The 13756-nt window shown below is 47.4% G+C and overlaps 1 protein-coding gene across 1 annotated transcript; it reads right to left on the reverse strand.

Annotated features, from left to right (window-relative positions):
• Window positions 1-2982: 2982 nt before the first annotated feature.
• Window positions 2983-8953, reverse strand: LOC135330402 (uncharacterized). The gene is made up of 10 exons (XM_064524034.1): window positions 8874-8953; window positions 8205-8322; window positions 7601-7721; window positions 6488-6651; window positions 6075-6197; window positions 5746-5866; window positions 5132-5269; window positions 4026-4189; window positions 3615-3735; window positions 2983-3070 (listed from the first exon to the last, which is right to left on the reverse strand). The coding sequence occupies exons 2-10, from the start codon at window positions 8237-8239 to the stop codon at window positions 3065-3067; spliced, it is 993 nt and encodes a 330-aa protein (XP_064380104.1). The 5' UTR covers window positions 8240-8322; window positions 8874-8953; the 3' UTR covers window positions 2983-3064.
• Between the last annotated feature and the right edge of the window lie 4803 nt (window positions 8954-13756).

Below are 13756 nucleotides of genomic sequence, written 5' to 3' on the forward strand. Positions count from 1 at the left end.
TCCAGTACATGCTGGGGGCCAACCTGCTGAAGAGCAACTTTGCAGAAAATGACTTGAGGGTCCTGGTGGACAACAAGCTGAACATGACCAGCAATGTGCCTTTGCAGCAAAGCAGGCCAACAGCATCGTGGGCAGCATTAGAAAGAGCATTGCCAGCAGGCCAATGGAGGTGATCCTTCCCCTCTATTCAGCACAGGTCAGACCACATCTGAAGTGCTGTGTCCAGTTCTGGGCTCCACAGTACAAGACAGACATGGAGCTACTGGAGCAAGCCCAGCGAAGGACCACAAAGAGGATTAAGGAACTGGAGCATCTCTCGTGCAAGGAGAGGCTGAGAGATCTGGGATTGTTTAGCTCTGAGAAGGCCCAGGGGGATCTTATCAATGTGTATAAATACCTGATGGGAGGGAGTAAACAAGCTGGAGCCTCACTCTTCTCCGTGGCACCCAGTGGCAGGACAAGAAGCAATGGGCAGGAATTGAAAGACAGGAAATTCCACTTGAACATAATAAAAATCTTTTTTTCCTGTGAGGGTGATCAAACATGGGAAGAGGTTGCCCAGAGAGGCCATGGAGTCTCCATTCCTGGAGATATTCAAAGCCCAACTGGACAAGGTCCTGAGCTCTCGCTGACCCTGCTTTGAGTCAGGGGGATGGACTACAGACTCCTAGAGGGTCCTTCCAACCTCAACAATTCTGTGATTCTGTGGTTATATGATTACCACAACCAGCTCCACAGAAACCTTGCATGCAAAAGCAAAACAGAGAGGAGCGTTAAAGCTCTTCTTGGGGGGAGGGTGGGGAACGGAGATTTGGAGTTAGAAAAAAGTTACTCAGGTCAATATTTTGCTATAGAAAAGATTCAAACAGATTCATACAGAAAGATTCAGAAATAATGTCCTTGTCATTGCCTTCTCGTGCAGAGAGTTTGCTATTAACCTACTTGAGAACTTTCCATGATAAACAGTTCCTGCCCCACAGAAATCTCTTATTGAGTGCCATGTGCCGTATCAAGGGATTCTCGCTTGCTTTGGATTTGTTGCTTTGAAGGGAAGTTATAGGGAACAGGAGTGGGTAGGGAAGGAGCAGTTGCTTCAGGATGGTGATTCTTGGTATTTTGATTTTAAAATTCTTATTTCTTTAAAGGGTTTTTTGTTGGGGCTTAATAATCTAGAGAAGAAAATGAACAAACATGTGCCATCTCTGTAGAGTGAGAACCAGAAAGACAGAGTAGTGGATTTAGAATTGTCTTTCTTTCAGCCTGCTCTTTTGTGCCATAGTTTTTTATGTTTTAAGTAAGACTGAGGGTCATTAAACACTTTGAGAGCACATCTATTTATTGTTTATAGATGTTGAACAGCCTGTTGGTGGGGGGCATGGAATAGCAAAATAAAGTCTATCTTTGCTTTAAGCAGATGCACTTCTGTCTCTGTTCCCCATCTATTCACTGCCATTCCCTATTATGCCATCTGTTCCCTATCATTGCCTTCTTTTCCCCATAATTTCTACTCTCTGATTTCTCCATCATTCCTGCCTATTCCCAGTATATTCCCTATCATTCTTTTCCCATCATTTTCTTCTGTTCCTATGTATTCTCCATCATTGCCTACCATTTCATCTGTAGCAAGAACGTGCACACGGCCACACGGGTACTGTTACCAGGTGAACTTTTAAGCCTATTAAATGTTGATGCTTACATCAAAGCATGGGGAGAAACATGTGAGGACCCTGCTTACCTCTCTGTCTTCAGTTCTGCATGGCTGAGAGATGGAGTGTGACAGGACTTTTCTGGTTGTTGCTCAGAAATCAGCCGCTCAAGTCTGCCTGTAGTGCACTCCTACCCCTTGGGAGTTCTACTAAGCTCACTTGCCACCTGGAAATCCATATTGCTCCTGATGTTAGTGCTGACAAGTTAGCTGATCTTTCACTGCATGATTTGATGGTGAAAGGTATATCCGGTTTGGTAATGTCCATCTCTACCTCTAGATTGTTGTTCTGACTGTCTAGACCATCTCCCGGCACGCTGGGCAGGTGATGAATGAAAACAGCAGGTTTATTGGCCTTGCACGAATCTTAAGTTTACCTCTTTCTAGGATGAATACCAGTGATGCTCCGTCATCTTTCAAACACAGAGAAGTTGCAGATCAGTGGTGTCAGTAACACACCTGCTGATTTAGTTAAGCAGCTTCCCTATGGTAGTGGTATGTTTGTGTTCCTCAGCACTCCATGGTGTTAGTCTGAGGCACCCTCAGTTCCTCTGTTTCGCTCCCAAGGCAGAGAGGCATTGAGGCAAGCAGAGGAGGCTCCACAGCTGGCTGTCCAGAAAAGGGAACCCATAAGGCTGTGGAAAGCTATGTCCACACTTTGCCATGTGATGCTACACGAGGACTGTCATGTTAGGGACAAAGTAGATGCTGCAGTCAAACAAGACATGCTATTTGAGGCCAGAGCCTTTCCAAGCCTGGGTTATCTTCCTGAAGCTGGACTTTAGCCCCCGAGCAGGGCAATCTGTATTGCCTTGACTCCCATTAGAAGCTCATGTTTCTTCTACTTCTCTCCTGGGGCACAGAACAGGCCATGAGGAGAGACCCTTTTCATTGGGTCTGAAAGCCCCATCCTGCACAAGCTCGAGTGACACCGCTCCGCCTTGAGCTCAGTTGCTGAGGAAGGTATGGGGAGAAGAAACCTCCACGCACACACTCTTCATGCCAGCCTCACAGTCCCTCCTGCACTACTGCAGTTGCAGCTCTCGACTCCTCCCCTCTCTGGGGCAAAGGAGCAGGAAAGAGAGGGAGTTTCCCTAAACCACGAAGAATGTGGCTCCAGCAGAAGAATTACGTAATGACCCTTTAAACTGCCCCCAGAGCAGGGACTGAAACACATTCCCTGTCTCTGAGCTGTCCTTTTCCTGACCCTGCAAAGCTCGCATATTGCTCAGTGCAGAGCAATGCACACCTTGCCAAGGACAGATGCACAACAATTTGGAGATTTGGTTTTATTCAACACAAGAACGCTTTGGCAGCACAGCTGGCAGTTGCTGGTTCACATTGTGCTGGACTGGCTCTCTAGCCCTGAGAAGTGAAAAGAAGTTCAGTTTTAGGTACAGAAAGAAAGCAAGGAAATACAGCAGGCCTAATGCAGGCCAGGTATTAATGGAGCCGCTTTGAGCAGCATTTCAGTGGTCTCTGTGATACGGCACAGGCACTCCTGCCCAAGCCAGTGAGAAGTCCCCAGTGCAACTAATCAGTCGGGGGCTGAGTCAAGTGGGAACTGAGTCAGGCAGTACCTGCGATGGAGTGAATAGGTATCAACCCCCAGGGCAAAGGGTCTTGGTGTCTGTACTCTGAGAGGGTAGGACAGGCTTGCCAGTCTGAAAATGGAGAGCCGAACGTTGGACAAATCCTTATGTCTTCAGCCACCTATGTCCAAAGCGGAAATCTTATTCTGAGTCATCAGCAACTTCCCCTTCAGTTAAGGACTGTCTGACCAAGGCCACAGACTCAGAAGTGTGCTGCTGTCCCTCCCACGGGAGGTGCCAGGAGAAGTCCCTCTAGGTGCTGCTGGAAGTGGAAGGAGAGAGGGACACCCCATTGCAGCAGATAGCTCTTTACTCACTTGAGCCTCCTCTTCATGATCCCTCTGTCTACTGATCTCTCTTGTCTGTCCCTGCGTGACCTTCTCCACCAGAGATGTCACTGCTGCGAGCAATGCCTGCGTTTTCCTAGGAGAAATGTGCCTGCAAAAGCAGGGAGAAACCCTCTCTCATGCTCTGGTTGAAACCTTCCTGCCTCTCACCTTCCCCAGGCCCTGCACACAGAGTCTCACTGGTGCCCACAGCATGAGGTTTAGGCATTTGCTTTGGGCTGCAGAAAGGCACCTGGAGTTGGGGGCTCCTGACCCCAGGTCTCCCCATGGCTTGACAGCTCAGAGGAGAGCCACGGATCAGGGATTTGGATCCTTGACCCTGCAGATGGGTCAGTGCTACTCAGCTGCCCCAGGCCTTGGCACGACTTGCTCCATACTTACCTTTTTGGGGGTATCTCCAGTGAGTTGTCACCCTCCTTCTCTGAGGATGATTCGCCATCCTCTTTCCAGTTCCCCATCATTCCCTCTATGAGATCTGGGCTGGTCACCTTCCTCCTCATGCTGGCAGAAGGGATTTGCGTGGTGCCCCAAGAAACAGTGGGTTTCTGCAAAGGAAGGGAGAATCTCAGACAAGCATGCTGCAAAGACACAGGGCTGTTTGCTAGCGTACAGATCCCAGGGGTGAATTCTGGCCAGGATACTGTGGCAGTAGAGGGGGAACCAGAAGAAGGACCTCCGCCTGCCCCAGGAGTTGGGATTTTGTTTTTTGTTGGTGGTGGGTTTGTGTTTTTTAAAGGAATTTCTAATCAAAAGCCCTCACAGTTTTGCAGAACTCTTTTTTACTTTCCATTTCATCCAGCACCTAGCCATAATATCTCAACAGATACAGTTTCTACCACCATGCAGGGGCAAAAAGTAGCATGCAGTTTAGATGGAAGTGTGGGCAGAGGCCATACCACTGATCAGCGCTGAAGGCCTGTAGTGCTGCAAAGGCATGTTTACAACACTCCTTCTCAAATCTTTTTGTCCAGTGAAGTTAAAGACTTCATCCCTTGTGCATTGAGACAAGCAGAACTTTTTTTAATGTCAGCATGCTTGGAAGGAAATCCTAGTGCTTCGGTTAAAAACTATAAACTTCCAGAAAATGTGCCTTCCTATTACGAATAATGTTCCTGATCATTCCAATGCAGTGAAGACTAAATAAAAGAACTAGCTGCCTTATAGGTAGTCTAGGTATGGCTCAGGTCATTGGACTGTGAACAGATGTGTCCAAATGCAAGTGCAGATACCTGAAACAGAGCTTGTCTGAGTTCGGGGGAGGGATGATCAGTGTATGTGCTCACCATGGCAGATTGCTGGCTTTGCCCTTTGGCTTCTTCTAACTACATCTCCCTTACAGTAATAAGCAGGCAAGCATGACAGATAGGAGTCACCTGCCCTGCAATTTTGCAGCAATGATGCCATGCTGACTTGGAGACCTTCAAAGCTCAGCTCTTCTGGAGGAGAGAAATGCTATTTTACTGAGTGTTTCACAAGGTTTCTGGTACCTGGGCCTTCCACAGATGTTCCCTTTCCCTTCTTGCTGTTGATGAAGGCGACCTTGTCCTTGCTGTCTTCAGGTACTTCTTACGTAAGGCTTCCCAGTGTTTACTTTGATCTTTCCTCACAGGGAGAGAGTAGAATTCCTGAAGGGTCACAGAAATGCAACAGTAGCAGTGGGAGTCTCATCTGTGCTTTGTGGGATTTTTTTAGTTCTCACCCTCTCTTCTGCCCCTTGTCTTTAGCCTTTCTATCAGCCATGTCTGCTCCTCAGTTATAACAGGCACAACCAAAGCACAAACTGAACAATGATCTGAATAGAAATTATTTCCTACCCTAGAAAAGCCTGGCATTTTTATTTGCATTATGAACAGTGCCTTTTTATCTCCATGAAGAATGGTGCCAAGGAAGATGGTCTGATATGTTGCATAAGATGACGGGAGCAAAGAACACACTCCAAAAAGACAAACAACTGAAGATACGTGGTTTAAAGGAAGCTCCAGAAGAAATCACTTAATGTTCAAATGAGTACAGATTAGCTATTTCAGACTCTGTAGCCATATAACTGTGCTTTTCTACAATGAATTATGAGACAAGAATTACATCACTGTCTATCATGTACCTGTCCTGCTCTCTCAGGACTGTCACAAATAGTTTGTGCAGGTTGGGGTCCAGCCACAGGAGTGTCATTGCCTTGGCTTTTCTTTTTCCTGCACATTCTCCACTTCAAAACAGCCAGCTCACTGCAGACACACAGCAAGAGGAGTTAGTGGGAGCACAGGGAAGATTGCCATCCTTTGCTCCCAGGCTGGGCACCCCGCTCTGCAGCAGAAGGTGGCTCTACTGGGGAAGTGTGTGTTGGGAACAGCCCTTCTTTCCCCTGCTGCTGCTGGGGGTGGAAGCAAGGGCGTTGCCTGAGGGGAAACACCACCCATATCTGGATATATTTACCACTGCAGCTTATCTTCCCGATCCCTCTCTTCATGCCTGTGTCCCCTCCGACTTCGGTCAACCTGTCCCAGGATGCACGTCACTATCTCGAGCAGGGCCTGGCTTGTCCCTGGGGAAATTGGCCTAGAACAACAGGAAGAAACCCTCACTCATGCTCTGGCTGAAACCTTCCTGCCTCTCACCTTCCCCAGGCCCTGCACACAGAGTCTCATTGGTGCCCACAGCATGAGGTTTAGGCATTTGCTTTGGGCTGCAGAAAGGCACCTGGAGTTGGGGGCTCCTGACCCCAGGTCTCCCCATGGCTTGACAGCTCAGAGGAGAGCCACGGATCAGGGATTTGGATCCTTGACCCTGCAGATGGGTCAGTGCTACTCAGCTGCCCCAGGCCTTGGCACGACTTGCTCCATACTTACCTTTTTGGGGGTATCTCCAGCGAGTTGTCACCCTCCTTCTCTGAGGATGATTCGCCATCCTCTTTCCAGTTCCCCATCATTCCCTCTATGAGATCTGGGCTGGTCACCTTCCTCCTCATGCTGGCAGAAGGGATTTGCGTGGTGCCCCAAGAAACAGTGGGTTTCTGCAAAGGAAGGGAGAATCTCAGACAAGCATGCTGCAAAGACACAGGGCTGTTTGCCAGCGTACAGATCCCAGGGGTGAATTCTGGCCGGGATACTGTGGCAGTAGAGGGGGAACCAGAAGAAGGACCTCCGCCTGCCCCAGGAGTTGGATGCTGGAGTCTGACCAGGGTTTCACTGCATCGCCCAATTGACCCTTTCTCATGAGACTCCTGCCATTTTGCAGTAACAGTTCCAGGAATACTTGAAATAGCCTGAAATCTCAAGCTCCTCTGTAGGAGAGAGATGTTTTCTTCCTGTCTATTTTAAAATGCTGCCTGTACCGTGGCCCTCTGTAGCTTATCGTTTCCTCTCCCAGGGATCGGTGGTGCCAATTTTTCCTTTTCTTTCCTTCTGTCTTTCTCTTTCTTCTGCCATTCTTTCTTCTCCTGTCTTTCTACAGCTTGAAGTTCACAGAGACCTCTTTGGTGTCGTTTCTTAACCTGGAGGATTCTTCTCTGGAGGGCCACAGAAATGTAACAGCAGCAATGTCAGTCTCATCTGCTTTTGTTTTTATATTCATTATTATTATTGATTTCTCACTCTCTTTTCTGCCCCTTTTTGTCAGCTGTGTTTTGCTCCTGAATTATCGTGGGCTCAACCAAGGTGTGAACTAACCAATGATCTAAAAAACTCCTATTTCCTATCCCAGAAAAGCCTGGCATTTTGATTTTGAACTCCATTATGAATAGTGGCAAGGAAGGTGTTCTAATGTGTTTCATGAGACAACAGAAGTGAAGAGCAGATTCTAAACATACAGTAACCCCCATCTTTTAAAGTAGACTCCAGGAGAAGTCACTTAATGTACAAATGAGCACACACTGCGACATCTTTTCAGAGTCAATGGCTGTACAACCGTGCTTTTCTACAATAAACTACTACGCAAACATTGCATCACTCCCTATTATATACCTGCTCTTTTGTCTTAATAGCTTCAGCAATAAAGTTTACAAGTTTTGGTCCAGCATGAGGGATTTCTTTCTTTTTGGCTTCCACTTTCTTCACTGAGCTCCACTGGATTGGTGGTGGTGGACTAAAAAGGTAGAATAGAAGGCATCTGTATGAGTAGAGGACGAGTTTGTTTTCCAGTTTGGTCTCCCAAGGTGTGCCCCTGCAGCAGAAGGCAGCTAGCTCTGCAGGAAGATTGGTTGCATTCGACCAAGTACTTTCAAATACAGAGAAAGAGATAACCCCAAGCTGCAACATCAGGTGTGGCACAACACTCCCTAGGAAAGCTCAGGATGCCCAGGTTTAGGCCTTCTCTTGGTAGATCAAGAAGAAGGCCAGAGTCATGGGAATGGAGGCTCCTGTCTGTTATTTCAAGGCTCTAATACCACAGATCCCTCCTGGCAGTTGCATTAATGCTCTGATTACCCAACAAGGAAACTTTAGCATCTGTACCACATGGTAATAGCCTGCCAGACTTAGCCCAGACATTGTGTCTGAAGGAAACTTCTTATTCCTAAAAAGAATAAGAGCACAGGGTCCCCCACATCCATTTTCCCCCAAGTCTGACCTGTCAGGAAGCCCTTTTCCCCTGGTTTTGTGCATCTTGTCTTCCTCCTTATGGATAGAAGTCTTTTTGGGTGGAGCATGCCTCTCTCTGGAGAGAAGGCGATTGTCAGGAAGAGCCCCTGCAAGCAAGAAAGCAGAGAACTCTTCAAACAGCATCTTTGTGCCCATTCTAACAGGAATGATGGGCAGGTGTGCATACATGTGATGAAACTGCACCAAGCCATCCCCCTGGAGCCATGTTTCCCATGAGGTTTTAGGCCTTTCCTGACACTGGATGTTGTCCAACTCTTAATTTCTAAAGGGTAATGTTATTCCCTGGGGAATTCTGGTACTACTGGCTTCTCTTGTCTATATCGTGAAAAGCAGGGGGAGGCCTTGCTGAGAAATGCTGGTGACTAAATGGAGCCTTGCGGGGAAGGAGGGAGAAATTCCCATGAAGGGCACAGACTTTGGGATCTCTCTACAGATCTCGTGTGTGCAAGTTCACTCTTTTGGTGTGTTCAGCCCAAAGATACTTGTATGTTTGTGAACAATTAAGAAAGCAGGACTGGAATTCCCAACTTTCAAAATGAAATGAAGTTGCCTATGCCTTGCATTGTAGCCTTGGCTATAATGTCCCATTAGTGAGGAGAATGTCCAAACACCACCCAGGTGTCAACCGTTCCACTACCTTTTTTGTTGCCATTATCATCCTTCTCCTCCTCCTGTTCTTCGGTGAGCTCTGCGGGTCCTTTGATGGCAGGCTGCACAATCTGGAGTTCATACCTGGAAACCAGAAGACTCCAGTTTGAATAAGAGCTCCATATTTGCTTTGCACCTTGTGTTAATAATCTGGTCACAAAGATATTAGGGAGCTAATGTAAAATTTCTGGTAAGAGAGCAGAATATGCAGCATTACTCTAGACTATATCCAGAAACTGTGTGATGCATCATAGAGGTCCACTGCTGATTAGTTCTGAATAACTTCCTGAGAGGACTTCACAAGCCCTGGCAAGACAGCACAACCAGACGCAAGCTGAGAAGGTCCTGGCTTGGTCAGCCAGGGGCTGCTGAACCCAACATACTCACTGTGGGAAGACAATGACACTGCCAGAGCGGATCTGGGAAGCCACAGTCTCAGTGCCTGACAGGACTGAATCCCTCATCTCTGGCATCTGCAATAGAGACAGAGACATGTGAGATGATGCCAAGGAAATTGTCTTCTTGCTCACAGAGGCAGCAAGCCACTCTCCTGCTCCTGTCCCTCTGAAACCCTGTCACCAAGTGCTCCTTCATTAACAATAATAACAGTAATAGCAAAGAGAAGCTGTTAAATAGATAATTTGGAATGGGTAATAGCATCACCAGGCTTTTTTCTGAGGGCAAGAATCATGAGATTCAGTCAGGAGGCCCATTCTTTTCTAATGGAGAAGTCCAAGAAGGCAAGCAGATTTGATTAGCTGGGGTTTCTGGGTGTTGGCTTTTGTCTTTTGGCTTGTTGTGACTGTTCCTGAATGGAGAACAAAGGACTCAGATATGGGCTTAACCCCAAGTCTCTCCTAGGATGCAAATGACTGCATCTGCAGCTTGGAGTTACAGAGAGGCATAGTCCTTCCTTTTCCTTTGCACAGTTGTTAAGACCTGGGAGTGCCAAATATCTGAGGGGGTCCGGATCTTGGATGGGGACCTACTGGAGCAAAGGCCCAGACAACATGCTGACAAGACCCCAGAGAGTGAGCCAGGTGGGAGAGACAGAGCTGGGAACCAGGGCTGTGCTGCAGCCTGGCTGCACGTCTTGGGGTAAATCATTCCTCCCTCAGAGGGAATGAGGAGCTCATGTCTGCCGGTGCCTCTGGGTCTCGCCCAAGGCAAGAAGCAGCTGTGAAAGACGTGCTGGACAGGGAGAAGGTGAGGGGGGCATGATGAGTTCTCCTGACACAAGAACTCAGGGCTGTCCCATGAAATGATTAGGCATGCATTTTCTAACAGGGGCTCAGAAATGTTTGTGTGTAGCAGATGGTGAAATTGCCAAACTCACTACCTCAGAATCCCAAACATGGCCAAAGCAGAAACTCATTAATAAGCAGCAAGGTCACCTGATGCTGTTAACTCAGAGTGGCACCAGCCCAAATAGCTTTTCTGCTTTTGAAAAGCCCACCAGCTTTTCTGCTGGTGCCCAAAGAGCTTTTTCTTAGGCTCTTTCCCTTAGGCTTTTTCTTGGGGATGGGAGTGGGCTCACGGGGTCTTTGATTGGACCCAGTACAGCTTTTCTTACATCCTGCTGCTGCCAAGACCTCTGAATGTGAGAGAAGGCCTTTACAGAGAGCTATAGTCCATGTCTAGCCCCAGAAGCTAGACCTCTTTTGGAAAGAGGAGCTATGAGTTCTCTTGTCCTTTAAGAGAAGTGCAAAAGAACTCCAAGTAGTACTAGAAAAATGGAAATCTTACTCCAAGAAGAGCTTCTAGCATCTTTTCAGTCCCATTCAGCCTTTTCAGAAAGTCTTTATAAAATCTTATTTTCACATCTTTTCCCTGGATAACAAGCATGCCGACATCATTTAAAACAAAGGCAACATTCTTGCCATTCTCTATGCAGAGAGAGAAAAGACGCATGGTCTTTTCTATGCAACCCTCCACTGTCCTCTGAGAAACGGAGATGTCTGAGGCAATCCGAGCATACTGCAGTTGCTCAATGTGGTTATGATCTGGAAAATAGTGCAAGAGGAAGAAAGCGTTACTGAAATGCTAAACAGAATAAACTGAAGAGTCAGCATCTGCTAGGACTAGAGGTGATACAGAGTATAGGTTGGTTGGTACCTCTGGTAATTTCCCTGAAAGTAAGTGCTGTAATCCCTTCCTGGAGGAAGTTCAAAGCTCTCTTACAATTGAGATGCCAAGGGGACAGCAATGATTTCTTCAACACAGAAATAGGAAGAAAGCCTCTCAGCCCTGTGGTACGAACAGTACACAGGACAGCACGACTAGCAGGGAGGATGGAGACAGTCCCCATGACAAGGGGGAGGATGCTTGCCCATTGCATCTCTTCTCTCAGGCCATATACTCTGGGTTTGAAGAAGATTAGCCATGCCATGTCAAATGGCTGGAATGAAGAAGGAAAACAGCAGGACTTCACAACAGCCCTTAGAATTCTTCTCCCCTCTCCCCTCCCCACCCCCCCAAGTTTATCTGCAAATGTCTCCACTGTTTGTGTCAGTGTCCTCTCCCCAGGGGACACCAGGCTGATGGTCACAGCAGAGAGAAGGTGAGGTGCTTTGAAAGGAGAGGATCGCTCCAGACACAGCTGCAAGAGTGAGCAAAGGGGTTTTTCTTCTTACCAGGAATATCTTTGTTGTCATACGGGAGATCATAAGCCTTTGCAATAGCCCTCGAAAGACGAAACACTGGTCTCTCAACAACCACCAGGTCATTCTTTCTATTCTGTACTCGCTCTCTAACAACAGCAAATGTCCCCAGTCCAGCAATTCTGACAGGCTGAAAAGAAAGAGAAAGTCTAATACGAAGCATTCTTGTGATGGAAAAACTGACTGAGGTTGTACCTGACCTGGGCACTTTGGAGAGCTTTGGCAAAGGCCTACAGAGTCTGGAGTTTTTCCTCTTCCTCTTCTTCACCCTCTAAGAACTGTTTGGTGTAGTAAAAGCTGAGCAATTATCCATTGACTAGAGGAGACCTAAGGGCCTTTCTGCTCTCTCTGCAGGGACTAGAGAAGCTCCAGAAAGTGTCCATCACTTTCTGAAACTGCGCTTGGACTTCCACTTTTATCTCAATTGACAGGGAAGCTGGTCTGTGGCACATTAGTCAACCACAGTGTCCTTCTGGGGCATTTTCTGGCTTCCAAAGGACAGAAAGAATCATGGCACTGCATGACATGGGGATATTAAGAGGACTGAAACCACCAGGGTATGAGGGGAGGAACAGGAGGCAAGTCCCACCTGGTACAGCATGAGCTGTAGACTAAGGTAATAGGATGTACAAGTCCAGATGTTATTGAACTCTGCAAAGCAAATGATAGATATGTCAAGCTCTGAGTCAGCAAGCTCATAACCACTCAGTGCACCTCCAACCAAGAAAGGCAGCAGACGCAAGTGTAGCCAAGCACCCCCCACCAACCCCAAAGAAATGCCTCTTTGACAGGAACTTCACAGCTGAGGTCTTGACTGACTTCAGACTAAAATCTTGATTATGACCACAGGAAAGGTCTGGAGCTGAAAGGGAGACCTCAGAAGTGTTTTCACCCAGGGGATCCTGTCTTCTCACATCCGCAGTGGGAAGGCATCTCTGAGTCCAAAGCCTGCTCTGCCAATTTGGAGGTGCAAGGAGAGCCGGTGTGAAGAAACCAGAGGCAGTGGCTAGCGGACAAGAAGCCAAGCTGAGTTGATGAAAAGTCAAAGGCTTCATTTCTAAAACGTGCAGTGTGGCATTCGACGACATGGACCACAAGAAGAATGGTGCAAAAAAGCCTGTATTGAAAACACAATGGCTGGTTATATAGCCACCAGCTCAGCCACTCCTCCAAGTATCTTCTTGGCATTGTGGCATCTTGTGATAGGTGGGTAAGGTGTCTTCTGATGCCTAGCAGGCGGGCAGGACAGGCCAGCAGGACAGGCCCACCGCAGCTGCTGACACGTAGGCAGGAAGGCACACCGTGACTGCTGACACAGGCAGGAAGACACATGATCACTGGCAACTTCATAGTTACCAGATCATTACTTTCTGCCTTAGAGATCCTCTGCTGTCCTACACAGCATCACTCAATCTTGGTCCCCAACATATCCCCTCTTTTTATTTATTAAACTTAAAGCTTGTCAGGTAGGGGAGACAGATAACAAGGATTAGAGATCTTACCAAGATTACCAATTCACACGTCAGTGCCTTCTTAACTTATGCCCCAAGCCTAACGTCCAATCCTATCCCTTAAAAGGCTTCCCCTCTAATTCTATCTAATCCACAACTTATCAGTGCACTTATATTCTATCCATAACTTATCAGTGCAGTTATATTCTATCTATAACTTATCCTATATTCTATCTATATCTTATCAGCCTATATTCTGTCTATATCTCATCAATGCAATAAGCCTCTGCAAATCAACAGTGATCCTGCACAAGGCAGACAAACACCGCCGCAAATACCCCAAGATGGGTTCATCTCAACTGGCTCCCAGCCCTCACCCGGCATCCCGAGGAACACACCAACAGGTCGAATCAGTCGTACAGGTATCCAGTGAAGTCCGTTACCTGTGGAAACACAAGCGTAACCTTTCCCCCACGTTATTAGATCCACCGGTTCACTCCACTGACCTGTCTCCAGGTCCCTGTAGCGATCTCGAGGTTGTTCTCGCCCTGTAGGACATGAGAGATGCTTATTAACTGCACTCTGGTCCGTATATCGGTTTAAGAAGTTAAGAACATACAGAGCCTTCCAGAGTTGCTCTTGTGGGGAAGCGCCAGGGCTATTTCCCCTTTTTTGTTTCTCAAGCTTTTCTTTCAGGGTACGATGGGTACGTTCCACTATTGCCTGGCCAGCTGGGGAATGGGGAATTCCGGTCACATGAG

Source organism: Dromaius novaehollandiae, chromosome 20, assembly GCF_036370855.1.
Source record: "Dromaius novaehollandiae isolate bDroNov1 chromosome 20, bDroNov1.hap1, whole genome shotgun sequence".
Lineage (NCBI taxonomy): Eukaryota > Metazoa > Chordata > Aves > Casuariiformes > Dromaiidae > Dromaius > Dromaius novaehollandiae.